Consider the following 19,874-nt stretch of genomic DNA (forward strand, 5'->3'; position numbering starts at 1 on the left):
CTTCCGTGAAAGATGTCCCTTTTGCAAGTGGAGAGATGTGAGAGACCTACCATTAAATTTGTCTGTCAGTCTTTTTGTTATTGACTTTTAGCCGATAGAAAGGATAAAACGGAAATTCAATAATTATCCATAAAATTCCAAATCATTGGTTTGGTGCACAAAAATATCTAAGGCTATTTCCAATTTCTTTTAGTAAAAAAGAAATTATAAGAGCATGTGCAACGGCGTGCACTTGGCCGTCCTTCGTGTATTTGTGATTTTAAATAAATCAAAAAAGGCCCATATTCGAAGAAACGATTCTTATTTTGGGACGTTTTTCGTCCGTCGACTTGGCCACGTGGTTATTTGTGATTGGAAGAATCGAGAGAGGAGAGGAGTACTGGTGAGAGAGAGGAGATCGTAAGCTACGATTCAATGCGAGTCAAAATTTCGTCTACGAATCTGCCGCAGCTTCTTCTTCCTGATTTCTCGAATCATCTCTCAGATTAAGAAGGTATTGTAATTGTTCATCCTTCTTTTTCAGATTTCTGTTTCCTTGCCCTAAATTCTCTGCTCGATTTCGTGATTTTTGCCTTTTTGAGTTCTTAATGTCTACTTTGGGCTTTTACATGTGTAGATTTCAGTTGGTATACACTTCTGTGGATTTTTATTTTTGTCGATGATAGAAACGAAACGAGCTAGTGTATATTTTGGTTAAGTATAACTTCGCAATTGTCCTGTGAATTTTGTTTGAACTTCGTGTTTTTGGAATTTTTGAGCTTGAGTTATTTGAATTACAAGCTTCAGTTTTAAGGAGCTGCAGGTTTTCTGAAAGTTTCAGAAGACATTAAGTAAACGGAGATGAAGTCATTACAGTTGTTCAGTGAGTTCTCTGAAGAAGAAACTGAAAGAGACAAGTGCAAGTTCTCCATAATTTGTCTCAAGGCTGTTCATTTAAAACTGTGGAAGCGTTGTATATCAAGCTTGATAAATAACTCATCTCAAGACTGGTGTTGGTAACTGAAAAGGAGTCCAAAAGAGGATGAAAAAAAATGCAGAGATTTAAGCTGCATTTAGAAGACAACTATTGTGGATTGGTTAGTTGTCTTGGTTGCATTATGAGAAGTCTACATAAGTGTCTACTCATGGAAGTCATTTGCAGGTCAGTCAGTGAATGATCTTAAAGATTAATAAGGTCTTGACTCAAGACTGCAAATCGAATGATGCAATGGCCAAATTCGTTTTGGTGGGTGCTGCATACAAGAAGAGTACTGCAGATTGTTATTACAGCTTGAAAGAGACATCATGGGTTCTAGATTTGATGTGAGAGCTGTTGCAAAGATGTGTCTCAGGGATATCGCAAGGTTTGTTGATAAGAGACATGTTAATGGTTGCTAGTAGTGAGTTTTCAAGCTGCTAGTGTGTTCTGTTTTTAACAAGATGGTTGAGCAGGGGTTCTGTTCTAGTTACAGTTGTTTAAACAGGTTAAACAAGAGTGTTTTTTCTCATTAGAACATAGGTTGATACAAAGAGTGTTTATGAGTGAGTGATGAGTGAGACACTTGTAATTTGTATCTATGTTTCTTCTTCTAGTGGATTCCGAGCAAGAGTCTCAGCGAGATGTAGGTGGTGTCACATTGACACTACTGAACTCTTTAAATGTGTGTGTGCTCCCATCTTCTTCTCTACTCTCTTTTCTAATCTCTCTATGCTCTGTTTTTGCTGCAACAAACAATACAAATAGACACCAATGCTCATACTAAAAATAAGAACCTTTCAAAATAATACTATTAAATTTGAAGGACCAAAAATTGTCCTACACCAATGCCCATGCTCTAACAGATATATGAATTGAACTATAATTTCTGAATTGAGTTTTGCATGAAAACTTTATCATTATGATTTTAGTATTCATTGACTAGAGTTGCACTACTGAATTTCTTAATCACGCATTTAATTAACAATCATGAGTTTTATAACAAACATTGGAAATTAGGAAAATTCTAAACTAGAAGTTGGTAAATATGAAAGGTGAAAGGGGGGAAAAAGTTGAGCTGTTGTTAATTGGTGTCCAGGAGAAATGTATCCCGATTTGTGCAGACATTTTCAAGTGTCGCATTCATATAAGTATGACCCACCTTGTTAGATTTTTTTTGTTTCACCAGCACCATATATAACAACAAAATCTAATCTTAGATTTCATGTAATTAAACTTATAATATACTTGGCAACTATCTAATAAAGTATAGATTAGCGCAGCTTTGGTTATGTATATGATATTTAATTTATCCCCATAGGAGTCGATAGAAGTCTAGTTTTGGTTCAAAAAAATTATGTCAAATTGTCAATTTAACAAAGACTAATGTGAATTAAGACCTTGCTTTTTCTATATTAACAGACTAATTAAACACTTTTAGTTGCTTAATAAAACCGGAACTCAAAGGGACAAAACAAGGGACAAGTTGAGAGAGACAAAACCAAATCAGCATCTTTCTTCTTTCTTCCCTAAAAATGTCATGATGACCAGTAACGTCATCTTGACCCTTCTTCATCGTGAACTCATATGACGGATAAAGCGCACGTGTTTTTAATTCATTCATCCACGAACCTTCGTAACTAGTTACGAAAAATCCACAACTTTCATATTTTTTTAATTCCCCACTAAAACTATACAGTACTAATAAACATGTAAAAAGTTTATCTTCCTTTATTAGGTTCATGAACCTCGTATCTTCTATATAAACCAATTCCACATACGAAAACAAAAAAATTAGATATTTGATAAATCGATCAAAACAAACAAAAACCGAAAAAGAAAACTATATTCTATAGTCTCTCTTGCGAAAATGTATGGACAGTGCGATATAGAATCAGATTACGATTTGTTAGAGATGGTGCGATGTCACTTGCTAGGTGGAGAGAACGAGCTGCGGCTCAATGAGTCGATACCGAGTTCGTGTCTCACTGAGAGCTGGGGAGATTTGCCGTTGAAAGAGAACGATTCAGAGGACATGTTGGTCTACGGACTCCTCAAGGACGCTTTCCATTTCGACACGTCATCGTCGGACTTGAGCTGTCTCTACGATTTTCCGGCGGTTAAAGTCGAGCCGACTGAGGTTTTGGCGGCGGAGAAACCGAAAAAAGCGGTGACGGTTGTGGCGGAGGAGGCGCCGAAGGGGAAGCATTACAGAGGAGTGAGACAGAGACCGTGGGGGAAGTTCGCGGCGGAGATACGTGATCCGGCGAAAAACGGAGCTAGGGTTTGGTTAGGGACGTTTGAGACGGCGGAAGATGCGGCTTTGGCTTACGATAGAGCTGCTTTTAGGATGCGTGGCTCCCGCGCTTTGTTGAATTTTCCCTTGAGGGTTAACTCCGGTGAACCTGACCCAGTTCGGATCACGTCTAAGGGATCTTCTTCTTCTTCTTCTTCTTCGTCTGAAAACGGGAAGTTGAAACGGAGGAGAAAAGCAGAGTATCTGACGCCGGAGGTGAAGTGCGAGGTTGGTGAAGAGACACGTTTTGACGAGTTATTGGTTTGATTTTGTGTGTGTTTTGTAGTTGAAAGTTTTGTTATAAAATGCTATTAGAGAGGCCAAGAAGTAAAGTGTTGTTCCCCTCATGTAAATTACTATGGAATATGGATTTTATTTGTTTATTTCTTGAAGTAATGCTACTACGAAACAGACACTTTACAAAGCCTGAGTGTTAATTTTTCAATCTGGTGTTATTTCTTTAGTTCTTAACATAACTAGTGGATTATACCGGGCTACGCTCGGGATGGCGAGTATATTAGATTTATTCACTATTTTGATATGAAGAAGGTATATACTATCACAAAATTGTTTGTATTTTTGTAGATCCAAAAGCACACACACAATCATGAAATTTTAAAATTGACAAATGATAAACTGATGTTTTTAACTTAATATTTGACTTCAGAAAAGAAGATCTTTTTAACTTAATATTCTTGTTTGTTTTAGTTTTAGAAACAATTTATTCACGTGACTATATATTTAACATAAATATACATTATAATTTTTCACGGCATTTTTTTTAGTTATCATTTAGCTAATGTATCACCAAATATTTTTCATATTCTGAATATAATTTTTTGCATGTTATATATTTTTCTTTAAAAACTTTTTACTCATCAAAATATATTAGTTTGTAAAATATTTTCTTTATTTCTCGAAAGAAAACACCTTGTTTTATTGCTTCTTTCCGGCAAATCGGAAGTTATGTGGTAGAAATGGTAAAAGCGAAAAATACAATGAAATGAAGTCATAATCCGGCTTTTGATATATATGAAGTCCTGATATATATACCTCCGATTTAATATTACTGCTGAAGTATATAATTCCATAATGTAAAATTTGAATGTTTAGGACTTGGGATGTTTTGGTAACAATGAGTGATAACATTTTCATAAACATTTTTATTTATTAACAAATTGTTAGATGTCAAATGTTTTTTAGAATGTTCTGTACCTTTCTTACTTCATTCATTAGTGAGTCATTCAAAATTAAAGACGAAGGCAAAAGTACTGTAAAACATCCTCATCACTTAGCTTATTTGTTTGTTTACCATCTTAGTTATGTCTCTACTACCATTCTATGTGAACCAAAACAGTGGTAGTGCTTATTGACCAAATACACTGCTCTCTTTTGTATCTCTTACTTCATTTATTTATCAATCTTTCTCCTGAGATACTTCATACCAATCTTTGTTATCCGACATCCCATAGTTTTCCGTGAACGACATTTATGGAACTAAACCAAAAGTAAGAAACGATCAGTAACTCTCTTTGTATGGCCATATATTTTCTTTACTCATCTACTTGTATATTGTTGATCGGCTAACACATGAATCAAACAAAATGACAGATCATTCAAAAAGGTTATGAAGCATAGTTGACATGATAATTTTTTACTAAAGTTTAAACTGTGAGAGTTACCTGAAATGTCAAGCAATGCAGTCTTTCGTGGCCAAATAAAGTATTTTGGGGGAGATGTACAGATGCAGAGAGCAAGGAGTAAACCCCCGAGTGGGTAGCAGCCTTTAGTAGCTTAGTTGTGACTGGCGCCGAGGATCTGAGCCTGCCGTACGTACATGACAGTCTCTTTTTAAAGTGATTTTTTTTTGTCTTGGTAAAACACTAAAACATATTTACTGGAAGAATGTTACCTATTGACATTAAACACAAAACTTTGATAAAGTGTTCACTTCTTCCTGGGCGTTTGTGTATGAACCTAAAAACCTGTTCAATTAAACTTGCAAAGTTGTAAGCTTGTGATTCCAAATTAAATTACAAACTAATAACGAACTTAAACACCATATGGTCTCTTGAAGTGTAAGACTAAAGAAGAGAAGACATGTACCTAAGTGAAAAGAATAAGGGAGCTGGATCATCTCCTGAAAATTCCAGGACTCATGGCTGCACGAATTTGGATTTATGAGAGACCAAAACATTAAGGAGTAGTTTTTCCCGCCTTTGCTACTGTATGTGGTTAGAAGTGGCGGTTAGAAATATATTAGGCACTTGTTCGTGAGTACGTAAACTGACCAATTCCATGGCGCGTGTTGAAACTTCCACATAAATTTGATGCTGAAAACATTGGCTTTGCAATGAGTTACTATATGGCTTGAAAAATATACAAAAAAATCATATTAACCTAAGTGATACTTGAAATGATACAGTATATGCAAATGCTAAAGAAAACAATTGGAGCTGCTAAGTTGATTAACCATGTCTCTCTCTTCTTCTTTCTTTTGTATTAACCACAGGTTTGAATAATTAAAGAACGTTGTTAAGAAGTTCAAGGGCCTGAGTATAATTGAAAGCAAGAGTCAGAGTTATAATGGTTTGGATGCTTACTTTATCCCAGTTTGGACTGACTCTACCTTTGTGATCTTGGAGGACATTTGTACCCATCGCCGTTGGGGCCTTTCGTGGAAAAGGGGAAAATCAAGGATGAAGATAGACTAAATACTCGTTTCTAAACATACGACCAGTTATCTCATTCATGTTTCTCGGTATGCATCTATATGAACAAAACCACATGAATTCGATATGTGGATCAGAACCCAATTTTGAAAATTCACTATATCTACATAAGCGAAACCACTTGATATCAATATATTGATCAGACGCCAATTCTGAAACCCATCTATAATAAAAAGAGAAAAGAAGGGTGAAATCTTACCTAGAGTCGTCGGTTTTTTTTGTGAAGTAGGCATCATGGATTTTGGAATTGTATACTTATTAAAGCCGAACTTCTCATGGATTTGTGAAACAATAAGATGAGAACAGCTTGAAATCATAGGTGATGAAATTGAATTGTAAGTGAATTTATAAATTATGTGATGAAGCTTTAAAACGGAGACATCATGGCATTGTGGGAGTAGATGGGTATTTAAGGTTGAAACTTAAGTTTGTCGATTCATATTTTTTTTTAAGATTTGAAACTTTGTCGATTCGGTAAATTTTGTTTTTGAAGATTTGTAATAATAATATTACTATTAGTTTTCTTAAAAAGTTGTAGTAATGACAAATATTTTCCTATTAAATTTTAGTTTAGCTGATGTGGCTTCTCTTAAGAGTTTTTAATTTTGATGAGGTGGACACTCTAAAAGAGCTCAAATTGTCCCTTTTATTAGTAGTAATACCAAAATCCCCGATGCAATTTCTTAATCAGTTTGAGAATTATAATGGTAAGTGTAACCAAAAAATTCCATCTAACAGACATGTTGTGAATCGATGGGCCTAACCAATGAGCCCCTAGCCCTTACAATTATAATTATAAATGGGCTGAACTAGTTATAATATAGCCCACGGACAAAAGAAGAGGACCAGAGTACCCCTTCCGCAGAGGATAATAACTCAGGAAGGGTTTATAGATTAGGTTTTAAGTCGCGCACATCTCTCTGCCGCAGCATCTCTTAGGGTTTCTTCTCATCTTCTTCTTCTTGTTCATTTGCTCTCTTAGACACTGTCCGAATCATTTCTCTTAGTTCGTTTACCTCTTCTTGTTTTTTGTTTTCTTCTTCTTTTAGAATCTTTATATTGAGTCATGGATTACTGATTTCCCCTTTTCAGTAAACCCATCAAAGCAAGCAGTTTCTCCGGTGACTTTGTATCTAACTTCGATCTTTATCAGACCGATAAAATGGCGTCTATGAACCCTTTCGATCTCTTAGGAGATGACGCTGAGGATCCCAGCCAGCTCGCTGCGACTTTGACTCAAAAAGTCGAGAAAGCTGCTGCTGTACAACCTGCTAAGTCTGCTAAGATGCCAACCAAGCCACTTCCTCCTACTCAAGCAGGTTAAAGTTCTTTGCTTTATTTTACTCTTTATGTAGTAGACGCTGAACTTGTTTAGATTCTGCCGTCTTGCGTAGTGTTTGATTGATTCGAAGCTTCTTTATTGTTGTCATGAAAATGTTTGCTTTTGTCATTTGAAGTTTTAGTTTCTTTATCCATTCTTAGCTTTTGTCTTCTGCTAGCTTTGATTACGGAAAGCGTACTCTGTTTTTATCGTAAAGGTAGCTTTATTGTATTCGGAATATTAACATTTTATCTTTAGTTCGTAAGTCAAATATATAATGATGACTTGGAATGTTACTGAATGAACTGTGGCCTTGTTTGTCTGTTTATGAATATAGTGAGAGAGTCAAGAAATGCTCCTTCAGGAGGTCGTGTTGCGGGTGGACGTGGTGGTGGTTTTTCCCGTGGCAGGGGTGGTGGATTTAACAGGGACAACCGGAACAATGATGCTCCTCCTGCAAATGAGAATGGGTTTTCTGGCGGATACAGAGCTTCTGAAGATGCTGATGGAGCAAGGCGTGGAGGTATTGTTGGTGGATTCCGTGGTCGTGGAGGTCGCCGTGGATTTGCCAATGGTGAAGGAGGTGATGTTGAACGCCCAAGGAGGACTTATGAGCGCCGTAGCGGTACTGGTCGTGGGTAAGCTTTTTTTTTTTCTTTTTCTTCTGTCCACTACTTTGGTTACTGCTTTGTTGTTTAACTTCTAATATTTGTGATCTTTTTGTTTTCTTTTGTTTAGTACTGATTTAAAACGTGAGGGTGGTGGTCGTGGAAACTGGGGAACTACTGAAGATGACATTGCTCCGTAAGCATCCTGGTCTTCAGTTTAATTTTCATATGTCTCGAACTCTATGCTGTTTAAAAAGTAATGTTTTTGGTATATTAGAGCTACTGAGGAACCCACCACTGAGGTTGAAAAGAGCCCTGTTGCTGAGAAGCAAGGAGGTGAGGATGAAACCGCTGATGCAGCCAAAGAAGCCGAAGAGAAAGCACAGAAAGAAGCTGAAGACAAGGTACATTCATCAATTACAGCTATTGCAACATCTTATGAACTCCTATGTAAACTTTGAATGTTTGCTATATGAAAACTCATTCTTGTTTGTTGTAATAGGAGATGACTCTGGAAGAGTATGAGAAAATCCTGGAGGAGAAGAAGAAGGCTCTACAAGCCACTAAGGTCGAGGAAAGAAAAGTTGACACCAAAGTGTTTGAGTCCATGCAACAGCTTTCTAACAAGAAGACTACTGAGGAAGAAATCTTCGTCAAGCTGGTTAGAAATCTTTGAAATGTTGTTTTCTTTCTCGGTTCCCTTTGCTGTAATGGAGCGATAGTTAACACTTTATTGTTTCAGGGATCTGACAAGGACAAACGCAAAGATGCTGCCGAGAAGACCAAAAAGGTCCTTACTTTTTTCTTTTTTGCACTCTGAACATAAATACTTCTTAGTTCACTCTGTTTAGGTCTTTATTGAAGCACAAACTGGTTTAAGATTAGGAAGAGCATTATTAAATTGGTTAACCTTTTTACCTTTTAAGAAGTCAAGATATGGACTTGAAATGGATGAATATGCTAATTGATGCGTGTTTGTGAATTTGTAGTCCTTGAGCATTAATGAGTTCTTGAAGCCAGCTGATGGAGCAAGAGGTGGATACCGCGGCGGAAGAGGAGGTCGCGGTGGTCGTGGTGGTCGTGATCAGAGAGGTGGTGGTAACGGAGGAGAAAACCAAAGGCGAGGACCTTCTGCTCCGGCGATTGGAGACACTGCTCAGTTCCCGTCGTTGGGCAAATAGAGCCCCNCTTAGTTCACTCTGTTTAGTTCTTAATTGAAGCACAAACTGATTTAAGATTACGAATACCATGATATAAATTGGTTAACCTTTTTACCTTTAAGAAGTCAAGATATGGACTTCAATTTGATGAATATGCTAACCGATGCGTGTTTGTGAATTTTTAGTCCTTGAGCATTAATGAGTTCTTGAAGCCAGCTGATGGAGCAAGAGGTGGATACCGCGGCGGAAGAGGAGGTCGCGGTGGTCGTGGTGGTCGTGATCAGAGAGGTGGTAGTAACGGAGGAGAAAACCAAAGGCGAGGACCTTCTGCTCCGGCGATTGGAGACACTGCTCAGTTCCCGTCGTTGGGCAAGTAGACCCCCTCCCCCCTCTCTTGGTCCCCCTCAGCCCTTCTCTTCTATCTCTCTGGTTGAATTTTTTGTTCTTAGTTTCATTATTGTTGTTACACTCTGAAAGTCTTTTTCTGCAAAACATGTCCGTTGTCCGTTTTCTGCAAAAGTTTCATTATGAACTTTTTTTTTATTTCGATTTCTCGTATTACAAATTCTGTTATTCAATCAATCTTTTTATCAATGCCGAAATCTTCTAAAGAGTATGTTTCAAGCATTCGATACATCAGAAAAAAGAATTTGAAAAGAAAATAAATGAAACCAAAGAGAGACAGGTGGGAGTTGTTAATTAGGAGAAATGATAGTGTCACTGACACATGAGTGCAAACAAATGATTACATTGGAGTGATGATCCAAAGAGAATAGGTGACTTATCAAATCGAGATGAGCAGCAGCCTGATTGCTGGTTCACTGGTTGCCCGCGACTCTGGACCGTCGGTGGCTTGGCACCTCCAGACCAGCTGGATCTAATTTTCTCTTCTCCTCTTTCGGCTCCCTCAAGTATATTCTTAGCTTTCCCTATAGAAGCTGTTTCAGCTTGACCTAGGTAAAGCTTGTGCATACTGCTGTGTATATCCGTGGACGTCTCTTTACCTCTTGAGAAGAGTTCTTGGCTCTCTAATCGACTTGATGCTCCCTTAGAACTGCTCTCTTGGTTGAAGGAGAGGCCTTGGGCGACCGTTCTTAATGGCACCCTCTCATTTTTCACAGCGTGTGCAGTACACGTACCTCTCCAGACAATTTCTGGCAGTCAAGACTTCGGCATTGTTGTTTCTTCACTTCTTTGCTCATCTCGGGATCCACCTGCCATGTAACCCAAATGTTTTTCAGTTCCAAATATTGTATCCATGTTCTGTGCATTAAATGGATGATTGCTAAAATAGTAGACTGGTGTGACTCTCAACTATATATAGTTAGACCATCTCCACTCCAGCAACTCTCTCGAGTTGCTTAAATATTAATTAATCATATGATTAATACTAAACTAATTAAAGCAACCAACTTAGAAATTAAACAAAATCATTCATCCACTAGAGAACCCTAAAAAAGGTTGCTCAATCATTTAAATAATATTTTTTAAGACTTTTGTTTATTAATTATCAAATTTTAATAATCTAAAATAAGAAAACAATTATTTAAATTATTTATATTACATAGAATCGAAAACAATAAAATTTTACAAAATTTGGAATATTAAACATATTTTACAAAATTCAGAATTTTAAACATATTTTACAAAGTTTGGAATAAGATTATTTGTACTGATCTAATGAATTTGATAGAAATTTAGTAGAATGTTAAATTCTAGTGTTATTCCTTAAATTATTTATCGTCATTATTTAAAATGACTTTAAATCTATAGTTATTCACTTTATCAATTTTCTTAATTATTTTATCAAATATTCAAATGTACTATTTTCCAACAATATGTAGTTTCAAGGACTTTTTATTTAGTCTCAATGTCTACTAGAAAAAAAAATTATCACCATTTATACGTTTGAATTGATTGTTTATACCATCAATTATTTCTAACCGAATGAGAAATGAAGCAACAAGAAAGAACCATCACAAAGTCTCAGCAACCAAAACCTATGTAGTGAGTTCCATAATGGCGGAAACAATATCTCCGTCATTGGCTTTAAGAGCCTTAACAGCCTTAGCCTTCCAGACACCAGCTTGAGTCATGACGAGATCAATGTCCTTGGCTTCAACACCAGTCTCATCAACATCTTCATCGTCATCCTCCTCTATGGGAACAGAAGCTGATTCAGAAGCATCAGTGTTAGGGATCATGGAAGCAACGTCTGGCATCTTGAACCTCTGAGCAGCTTGTACTTGTCCGATTCGGTTAATCTACTAAGCCGGCGAGCATTAGGTTTCCGTGTTGATTTCTGGTGTCAGAGACCAATAACTGTCGTGTTTAAGCCTGAAAATCAATTGAATTGATTGATTTCTAGGGATGTGAGGTGAATTTCTGTCTCGAGAGAAAACAGAAAGGATCGCAAAAGTTGTTGAAATGTCGCAGGTTGGCTTCTGATTTTGTAAAATATGAGGTACATAATGGAAAGAACATTTCTTTCTGGCATGATAACTGGTCGCAGTTCGGCTGCCTAATTGGTGTTGTAGGTCAGCGTGGGTGCATTGACATGGGTATAAGCTTACATGCCACTGTAGCTGAAGCTCTGCTTAATAGGCCGAGAAGACACAGGGTAGACCACTTCAATAAAATTGAGGAAGTCCTTGAAAGTCTGCGCAACAGGGGTTTGGTAGAGATAGAGGATATTGTCCTCTGGAAAGGAAAAAGAGACAAATACAAAGCATCCTTCTGCACAAAAGACACATGGGACTTTGTTCGCATTGTCAAGCAACAAAGGATTTGGTATGCAGGTGTTTGGTTTTCTCACACCACACCTAAGTACTCTTTTTTGGTCTGGTTAGCCATATTGAATCGGCTTACGACTAGTGATCAAATGCAGCACTGGAACACACAGATTGATGGTACTTGTGCTCTCTGCAGTAACTCGCAGGAAACGCGAAACCATTTGTTTTTTGCTTGCTCTTACTTCAAGGAAATCTGGACAAGGCTCACCTCGGTACTCTTACGAAGTACATTTTCTACCTACTGGGACTCACTCCTATTACTCCTCACAGATGCATCTCTTGGCAAGAACACTTTGTTTCTGCTACGGTATAGTTTTCAAGCTGCGGTTCACTCTCTCTGGAGGGAGCGGAATAGAAGACGTCATGGGGAATCACCGACCCCACCCTCTCTGCTCACCAAACAACTTGATCGACAAGTCCGAGATCGTCTGCTCTCTATCCAAGGCAACGATCTTCTGCTAGTCTAGCTCGCTTCAAGATGAAGACAAGCACTCACAATACTATTAGTTTCTTTTAACACAAATCTTTTTTAAACTTTTTTGAATCACAGATTTCATATACAAATGCTGCACTCTGTTGTAAACAAGTATTTTTTCGAATAAATTTTACATTTTATTCAGAAAAAAAAAAGAAAGGATCGCGAAAGAAGAAAAAAAAGATGGCAAATTTTTCTTGTTTTTTTTTAATTTATCTGACAACCAACCAAAACATGCCACGTAGCGTTCCTAAAGATTACTCAAAATGCTTCGCAGAGCAACGATTCTCAGCTTCATGACCCATAAATGGGATTTTAATTATTATTTTGGGCCCAAATCCAAGAGTAACCCACTGAGTACTCGCCAGTGGAGATGCTCTTAGTAGCCCTTCTGCACTGATACCTTGAGATTTATGTTTTAAAGTCTGTCATGGCTCTCACGTGCAATGTCGGACACTGTCTCAGCAAGAGACATGAATTTGGAAACTGACATATGGACATCTTGTGCCACTGCTTGAAGAGTTCATGAAGCTCTGAATTAGCTCTGAATTTATGGGTCCATGAAGCTCTGAATTAACTCATTACTCACAATGGACGTTAGCGTTGTTGGTGACAGTGGTTCGCGATGGCTACATTGACCCCCCTGAGCTCGAGGTCTCTGATGAGTTCCAAGCCATTTTATCCGCCGTCTGCCTGAGTTCAAATTCTGGTATCTTCTCTATTGCCTGTTAAAGTATTGACTACTGCAAATCTTGTGAACAGCTGATCGTTTCGTTCCTAGCTATCTTGGACAAACTTGAACACATGTTTCAAGGTGTTCATTATGCATCAGTTGGTTCTGGAATCATCTTGTTTAGTGGATCCAAACTAACTGGTAATACTCCAATTTTTCAAAGTCTTTTGTTGTTGGCAGGGCCAACCTATTTCGTTTGCTATGCAGGTTGAGCAGTTTGTTTATACATTCCAGCATATAATACCGCTTCCACTCAAGGTTAGACCCCTTTTTACCTTTAATCACTCTTGATATGTCTGATCTTGGTGAAGAGTCTATAGGGACAAACAAGTATGATTCTGAGTTAGGTGACCATATTTTAAGTTCATAGTTTCTACTAGGTTTCAAATTTCGCAAATCCAAAACCAGAAGCACTCTTTTTAACGTTTCAGGTTCTTCAAAGATTTTACCCTTCTTTGTTTTAGTTACTAATTAGAGTTTTTAATCAAGAGCCTTCTTTTTAGATCCGTGATTTAAGATTTTTGTTCATGTGTTGGTTTCTGATTAAAGATCACGTTTTAAAGATTTGTTTCCGTTTTTTATGGATTATCAAATTTTCTTTTCATACGAACGAACAGACTCATGAATTGTGCTCTGTTCAATTATTTCATCGATTTTCAAGAATAAAGTTTTCTGTTTTCTTCAAACCCAAAAGAAAGGGATGACACATGATCTAATTGTGTTCTGTCCGGTTTCTAATTTGGGAAAATTGTCCCCAAGTAAGGCAAGCATGTGTTTAACACAGTAAGACTTGTCATATAATTGTCCCCAAGTAAGACAAGCATGTGTTTATCACAGTAAGACTTGTCATATAACAGTAAGACTTGTCACAGAATTGTCCCCAAGTAAGACAAGCATGTGTTTATCACAGTAAGACTTGTCATATAACTTTCCCCAAGTAAGACAAGCATGTGTTTAACACAGTAAGACTTGTCATGTAATCTCTGCGATTATCTTTTACTCATTGCTGGCTGGGCAGCATGATATTTTCAATATTCTGCTTTAAAGGCTCTCAATGATCTGCTTATTGATGAGTATATTCAGTGTTCTGCTTCAAAACTTTTGAGTTCAAATTCTCTCAATGATCTGCTTATTGATGGAGATTATACATTCAATGATCTGCTTATTGGTGGAGATTATATTCAATGATCTGCTTATTGGTGGAGATTATATTCAATGATCTGCTTATTGATGGAGATTATACTCAATGATCTGCTATGAAAACTTTTGAGTTTAAAAACTCTCAATGATCTGCTTATTGATGGAGATTATATTCAATGCTCTGCTATGAAAACTTTTGAGTTTCAAAACTCTCAGTGATCTGCTTTTAAATTTCTTGAGTTAAAAAAACTCTCAATGATCTGCATTTTGATGAGGATAAAATGTTTTTAAGTAAGACTTGGCTAATGTCCTCTGATTGGGAAATCCATTTGTATGGATTGAGACAGCATGAATTATATTATGCTCTATGCCTAACTCTTGAAGCTCTTCTTGTTAGCGAAGGCACATTATTGTGCAACGCTTGATGGGTTGTGGCTCGAGCAAAGCACTAAAGAGAGAAAGAGAGAAAATCTGACGTCTTAATAGGTACGTATCTCAACTCCAACGCTTAATAAACCAGCTCAGTTTAGATGACAATCTCAGTTTTTTCTTTTAATTTTGTTCTGTATTTTTTTTTTTACCCAACAGGTTCATTGGCGTCTCTAGTCTACAAATTTTTGCTGACACATAAAAGGATTTGACCGTTCTACAAAATATCGTCTGGTTCAACAAAAATGTTGGATCCTGCATTTTAAGGAGCTGGCCAGAAACTGTATCCTTTCAGCAACATAACTGCTTTTTGCATTAGTATTAGACATCTAAGGAGCAATTTGATTTTTTTTTTTCATGAGATTCCAGTAACAAAGTCTGACCATAGAATGTTATATGGGAGATACTTACATTGTCTTGCAGGTTCGCAATTCTTGCATTGCCCATTTCTGTCTTCTGCATATACTCCTCCACTTGACTGAGAGTTTTGAAATTCAGAAGTTTTCATAGCAGAGCATTGAATATAATCTCCATTATATATAAAGGGGATGATGCTTCTTGTTTGGTATCCATTTGTGGATTGGTAAAGATACAAGTCAGGTATCTAGCACCAAGACTCTTTCATTTGGTAACGGCAGTTTTTGATAGAGAAGCTAAGGTGAAACAGTGTTATACTAACTTATGGTTTGATATTTTTAGGATAAAGCTGGAACTGCAGCTGCTAAAACAGTTGAACTCGATACTGTTCTTGGAGGTCGTGCTGTCCAACACAGGGAAATTCACGGCCATGAATCTGACAAATTCTTGTCTTACTTCAAATCATGTATTATTCTGTTAGAATGTGGTGTTGCGTCTGAATTTAAAATACCTGAAGAAGAGGTGTTTGAGCTGCAATCCGTTTGAAGCAGGCTTTAACTATTGTTCTCTCTTCGCATTAGAAGAATGATAACCAACGTGCATTAACTTAACTTCTCTTCCATTTTTTTGCGTAGGTTCCTTTTGCCCGCTCATCGCTGAATCATGATGATGTATTTATCATGGAAACCAAGGAAAAGATTATCGGTTCAATGGTGCAAATTCGAACACTCAGGAGAGAGCCAAAGCTTTGGAAGTCGTTCAGTATTTGAAAGACAAGTATCACGAAGGAACTTGCGATGTTGGTAAGCAAATTACAGGCTCTTCCTCAGTTTCCCTCTAGTCAAGAAACAATGTTTGAATGCTTAAAGAATAGGTTTTGTGTGTGGCATAGTTTACAGAGATGGTGGAAACTAATCTATATTCATACTTTGCTGGTATAAGATGATAGAAAATTAGATGCATGATCAGATTCTGGTGCATTTTGGGTCCTCTTTGGTGGTTTTGCACCAATTGGAAGGAAAGTTGCCAATGATGATGACATTTCTCCAGAGTCAGCTCCCCCTAAACTTTATTGGTACTCTCGTCTCTTTAATTAGAATCCGGTTTGTTAATTTCTCATTAATTATTTTCGATATAATACAGTAATACACACCATTCTTCTACTTATATCTTCTGCAGTAGCATCTATTCTTAATGGAATATTATGATAATAGTTATTGATTAATATGGTGTTACTATTTTTTTTTTTTTATGCTGGAAAACACAAAATGCTACCTCTTGGACTGTGGTGCTGAGGTATTATTTATATGTGTTGGCCGAGTTAATTAAGTGGATGAGAGGAAAGTTTCTAGTGATCAATGCTTCTCACTTTTTACCTTTCATCTCCAGGATTTCCTTGCTAGTGACAATAGGCCAAAGGCAACACGTGTTACCCATGTTATTCAAGGTTATGAGTCACATTCTTTCAAGTCTAACTTTGACTCTTGGCCATCAAGCTCGGCCACTCCTGGTAACGAGGAAGGACGAGGAAAAGTTGCCGGTAAGATACCACTGTGAAATTTAAATCACTAAAAATAACAGTAACAGTCTTTTTTTCCTTGACTTACTATTGGCGCTGTACCAGTCTCTAGCGTTACTAAAGCAACAAGTTGTTGGGCTCAAGGGCATTGCGAAAATGTGCACCCGTGATTGAGGATTTTCCACCTCTGCTTGAAGGTGGTGGAAAGCTGAAGGTCTGTTAGTCTATTTGACTTGTTTATCCCTTTACTCTTCACCGTTAGGTTTGGGTATATCCATTTTGATATTTCATTATGTCTATGTATTAGGTCCATTACCTAAAGAAGATGCTGGTGATAGAAAAGACGGAAAAGACGACCGTTTCTTGTGTTGTTTGTTGGGAAAGAAAAGCATTCAGGTAATTTTACTGTAATTTATCAAAAATGATTCCTTAGTTTGCACCTATCGTATAAATCCTCCATTTCAGTTTCTTTTTCTGTTTATAACTTTTTTATATTGGTTATCTTGGTTTTATCCTGGTCTTTCCTTGTTCTATATTTTATGACTAAGCTCGAAATTGGTTGTGATTGTAAAACTTTGTATCTTCCATATGAAGGTTGAGAGTAAATGTTTCCAAATTATATTGTAATTACCTGATTCATATTTGTTAGAGCGCTGCAGTTTTTAGCTTTAAATATTATTGGTTCATGATGTTAGTATAGTTTGTTGTTTTGTAGCTTTATGAAAGTAATGTATTAATGTTCTGGAACTCAGATATTGAACTTCACTTAAGTTTAACCATTTAAAGTTCTGATTTCTCCCTTATCCAGGAGGACCAAGATACGACAATTCGACTAGCGAATACAATTTTAAACTCGTTAAAAGGAAGACATGTGCAGGTACAATGTTTTCTTTATATTGAAAGCAATTATGAATAGTACTCAAACATTGAATAATTATGTCTTCTTGCCGTATATACGAAGGGAAAGAGCCTGAATTGGTACCTTAAATTTGAATTTCAGTTTTCTTATTTTCGAAATATTGTTGTATGGATAAGGGTGTGTAGTGTTATTATTCATCTTTGTATAGAGGTGACTTAGGCTAACATAATATTCTTTAATTAGTTATATTGACTTGTAATTGTGTTGCAATACTTCCATCAGGTGGCAACATTTTTAAACTCTTATGAATGCTTCCTTCTGCAGTCTGGTACTTCCATGTTCCTATGGCATGGAAATCAAATTTTGCATGAACAGCTGAAACTGGCTGCTAAAGTTGATGAGTTCTTGAAGGTTAGTGAACTAGAGAGCTAGATTGTGTGCAATGGTCTGTCTCAGGTTTAAATTTTTGTAACTATCTTTCCAATCAGTTTCTAATGTTATAATGTTATTGGTTGTGTCTATCTATATTGTTGTAGTTAGAGGGTTTGTGGGAGACTATGTGATTCTTTTATGGCATTTTGGTGACTTCTAGTCCACAAGAGGATTAACTGAACGAGTAGGTATGTATATTGTATCATATGTTTTGAGTCAGAGACCAAATGATTGTTATTTGTATATTGTAATGTTTGACATGTGATTCGTAGATAGTTCATGAAGTTCATATACTACAGTGGTAGTGATGAAGGATACATCTCATAATTTTTCAACATCATATAGGCTTCTTTCTCACTTGATATTAAATTCGTTGTAGTTTATATTCATTAGTGTTTATAATATATTGTAAGAGTTAAGAGAAAGTACAAGTAGGGTAGTTAACGCTGCACCGTTGTCTTTGATAACATTTGCAGAATCGATATTTAAAATTTTGTATAACATTTTTTTTGTGGATCTGATACTTTATCTGCAGGAAACATGGGGAAATTTTCATGCATTTGGGAAGATTCTGGATGTATGGGACATTCAGCCTCTTTGCAAGCAGGTATGTATTGGTATCCTATTAGTTTTTGTAATTTTTATACATGCTATGAGCCTATGACTCGTGATCATAAATCTAATATGTTTCTCAAATCATGACATGACATCTTCTGTGGCAGTGGTCTGTGATCTTATCTTAAGTGCATGTTTTTTTTCCTCTGCTTTCAATAATATAATTGTGTTGGTGCTTGCCTTTTAATTGATCATAGTGTATCAAAGTGTTATTACTTGCGTTTTAATTGTTGTAGTACTATACTTAGTTGTGGTTGCTTGCTTTTTGATTGATCATACTTCTGATATACGTGCCATGATCGTGATTATAAATCTGATGTATCTCAAATCATGAAATATTCTGTGGCAGTGGTCTGTGATCTCATCTTTAGTACCTGTTCTTTTTTCCTCCGCTTTCAATAATATCATCGTGTTATTGCTGCGTTTTGATTGATCATAGTGTATCATTATGTTGTTACTTGCGTTTTAACTATTGTAGTACTAGAATTAGTTGTGGTTTCTTGCGTTTTGATTGATCATAAATCTGCTATGTATCCCAAATTATGACATCTTCTGTGGCAGTGGTCTGTGATCTTATCTTAAGTACATATTTTTTTCCTTTCCTCCGCTTTCAATAAATATCATAGTGTTGTTCGCGCGTTTTGATTGATATGTTTCTCAAATCATGGTATCTTCTGTGGCAGTGGTGTATCTTGTTAGTTGCGTTTTAATTGTTGTAATACTAGAATTAGTTGTGGTTGCTTGGTTTTTGATTGATATAGCGTTGTTGCTTGCATTTTTAATTGTTCATAATGCAAGCATTTTGTGGAAATTTTCAACATTAGAAAAGACAGGTTTGGTTTGCCCAAAAAGAAAAGACAGGTTTGGTTTCTTTCTCTTTGTAAGGTTTGTCTTACACATTTATTTTTTCTAAAAATTGATTGTTTGTTTTAGGATTCTAGAAAATCTCAATTAAGCTATAACACATACACGAAGAAAAGAACAGTTTCACTTAACCCAAACCATGGAAAGTTAACGCAGCAGAAAATCCTAGGTAAAGCAAGCGCTAAACCTAGTTCAAAAACGAGTTTGCAAGGGACAAACTCGAAAGATAAAACTCTAGAATCCACCAGAAAAGAGGTTCTGAAATCCACCAGAAAAGATAAAAAAGAGATAAACTCTAAAACTTTATTGATAAGAATAATATGATTCCCCTTAGGTTAAAACTAAAGCTGTTTATATAGTAAAACAAAACTAGCTAAACCCTAATCTAGAAAGGAAAACCAATAGAAATTAACATAATTAAGAATTAATAAAGAAATCTAAATTAATTAAAATCCTAACGATTATGCTCCTGCATCAGACTCTTCCACTTCCAAGAAAAATCGTCCTCGAGTTGTCTTCTTGATGAAGAAGTCCATCTCCTTATCCCGCATAGGAGGGAAGTCATGTAGATATCCATCTGAACTCAA

At 36.5% G+C, this 19,874-nt stretch overlaps 2 protein-coding genes, 1 long non-coding RNA gene and 1 pseudogene across 4 annotated transcripts; 3 read left to right on the top strand and 1 right to left on the bottom strand.

The window, feature by feature from the left end:
* LOC104760165 (ethylene-responsive transcription factor 2-like) lies at positions 2,716-3,675 on the top strand. Its single transcript, XM_010483044.2, has one exon. It carries the CDS (start codon positions 2,826-2,828, stop codon positions 3,516-3,518), a length of 693 nt encoding a protein of 230 aa, XP_010481346.1. The 5' UTR covers positions 2,716-2,825; the 3' UTR covers positions 3,519-3,675.
* LOC104760166 lies at positions 4,614-5,681 on the bottom strand. The gene is made up of 4 exons (XR_762857.2): positions 5,358-5,681; positions 5,164-5,236; positions 4,934-5,075; positions 4,614-4,748 (listed from the first exon to the last, which is right to left on the bottom strand). It is a non-coding gene; the product is annotated as an uncharacterized LOC104760166 (long non-coding RNA).
* On the top strand, positions 6,880-9,615 carry LOC104760167 (plasminogen activator inhibitor 1 RNA-binding protein-like). 2 transcript variants are annotated; one of them, XM_010483046.2, is made up of 7 exons: positions 6,880-7,302; positions 7,642-7,942; positions 8,043-8,108; positions 8,190-8,316; positions 8,415-8,573; positions 8,655-8,702; positions 9,258-9,615. In XM_010483046.2, the coding sequence occupies exons 1-7, from the start codon at positions 7,146-7,148 to the stop codon at positions 9,447-9,449; spliced, it is 1,050 nt and encodes a 349-aa protein (XP_010481348.1). In that variant the 5' UTR covers positions 6,880-7,145; the 3' UTR covers positions 9,450-9,615. The 2 variants fall into 2 exon arrangements, with proteins under 2 accessions (XP_010481348.1, XP_010481347.1); XM_010483045.2 differs by lacking the exon at positions 9,258-9,615 and adding an exon at positions 8,902-9,102.
* On the top strand, positions 11,630-18,551 carry LOC104763019 (annotated as a pseudogene).

This window comes from Camelina sativa, chromosome 18 (genome assembly GCF_000633955.1).
Source record: "Camelina sativa cultivar DH55 chromosome 18, Cs, whole genome shotgun sequence".
Lineage (NCBI taxonomy): Eukaryota > Viridiplantae > Streptophyta > Magnoliopsida > Brassicales > Brassicaceae > Camelina > Camelina sativa.

Bases quoted from the DNA above. Each gene is read 5' to 3' on its own strand.
- LOC104760165 (XM_010483044.2), top strand. From the start codon at position 2,826: ATGTATGGACAGTGCGATATAGAATCAGATTACGATTTGTTAGAGATG.
- LOC104760167 (XM_010483046.2), top strand. From the start codon at position 7,146: ATGGCGTCTATGAACCCTTTCGATCTCTTAGGAGATGACGCTGAGGAT. The intron at 7,943-8,042 runs GTAAGCTTTTTT...TCTTTTGTTTAG, and splicing joins CGTAGCGGTACTGGTCGTGG to TACTGATTTAAAACGTGAGG. The intron at 8,703-9,257 runs GTCCTTACTTTT...GTGAATTTTTAG, and splicing joins CTGCCGAGAAGACCAAAAAG to TCCTTGAGCATTAATGAGTT.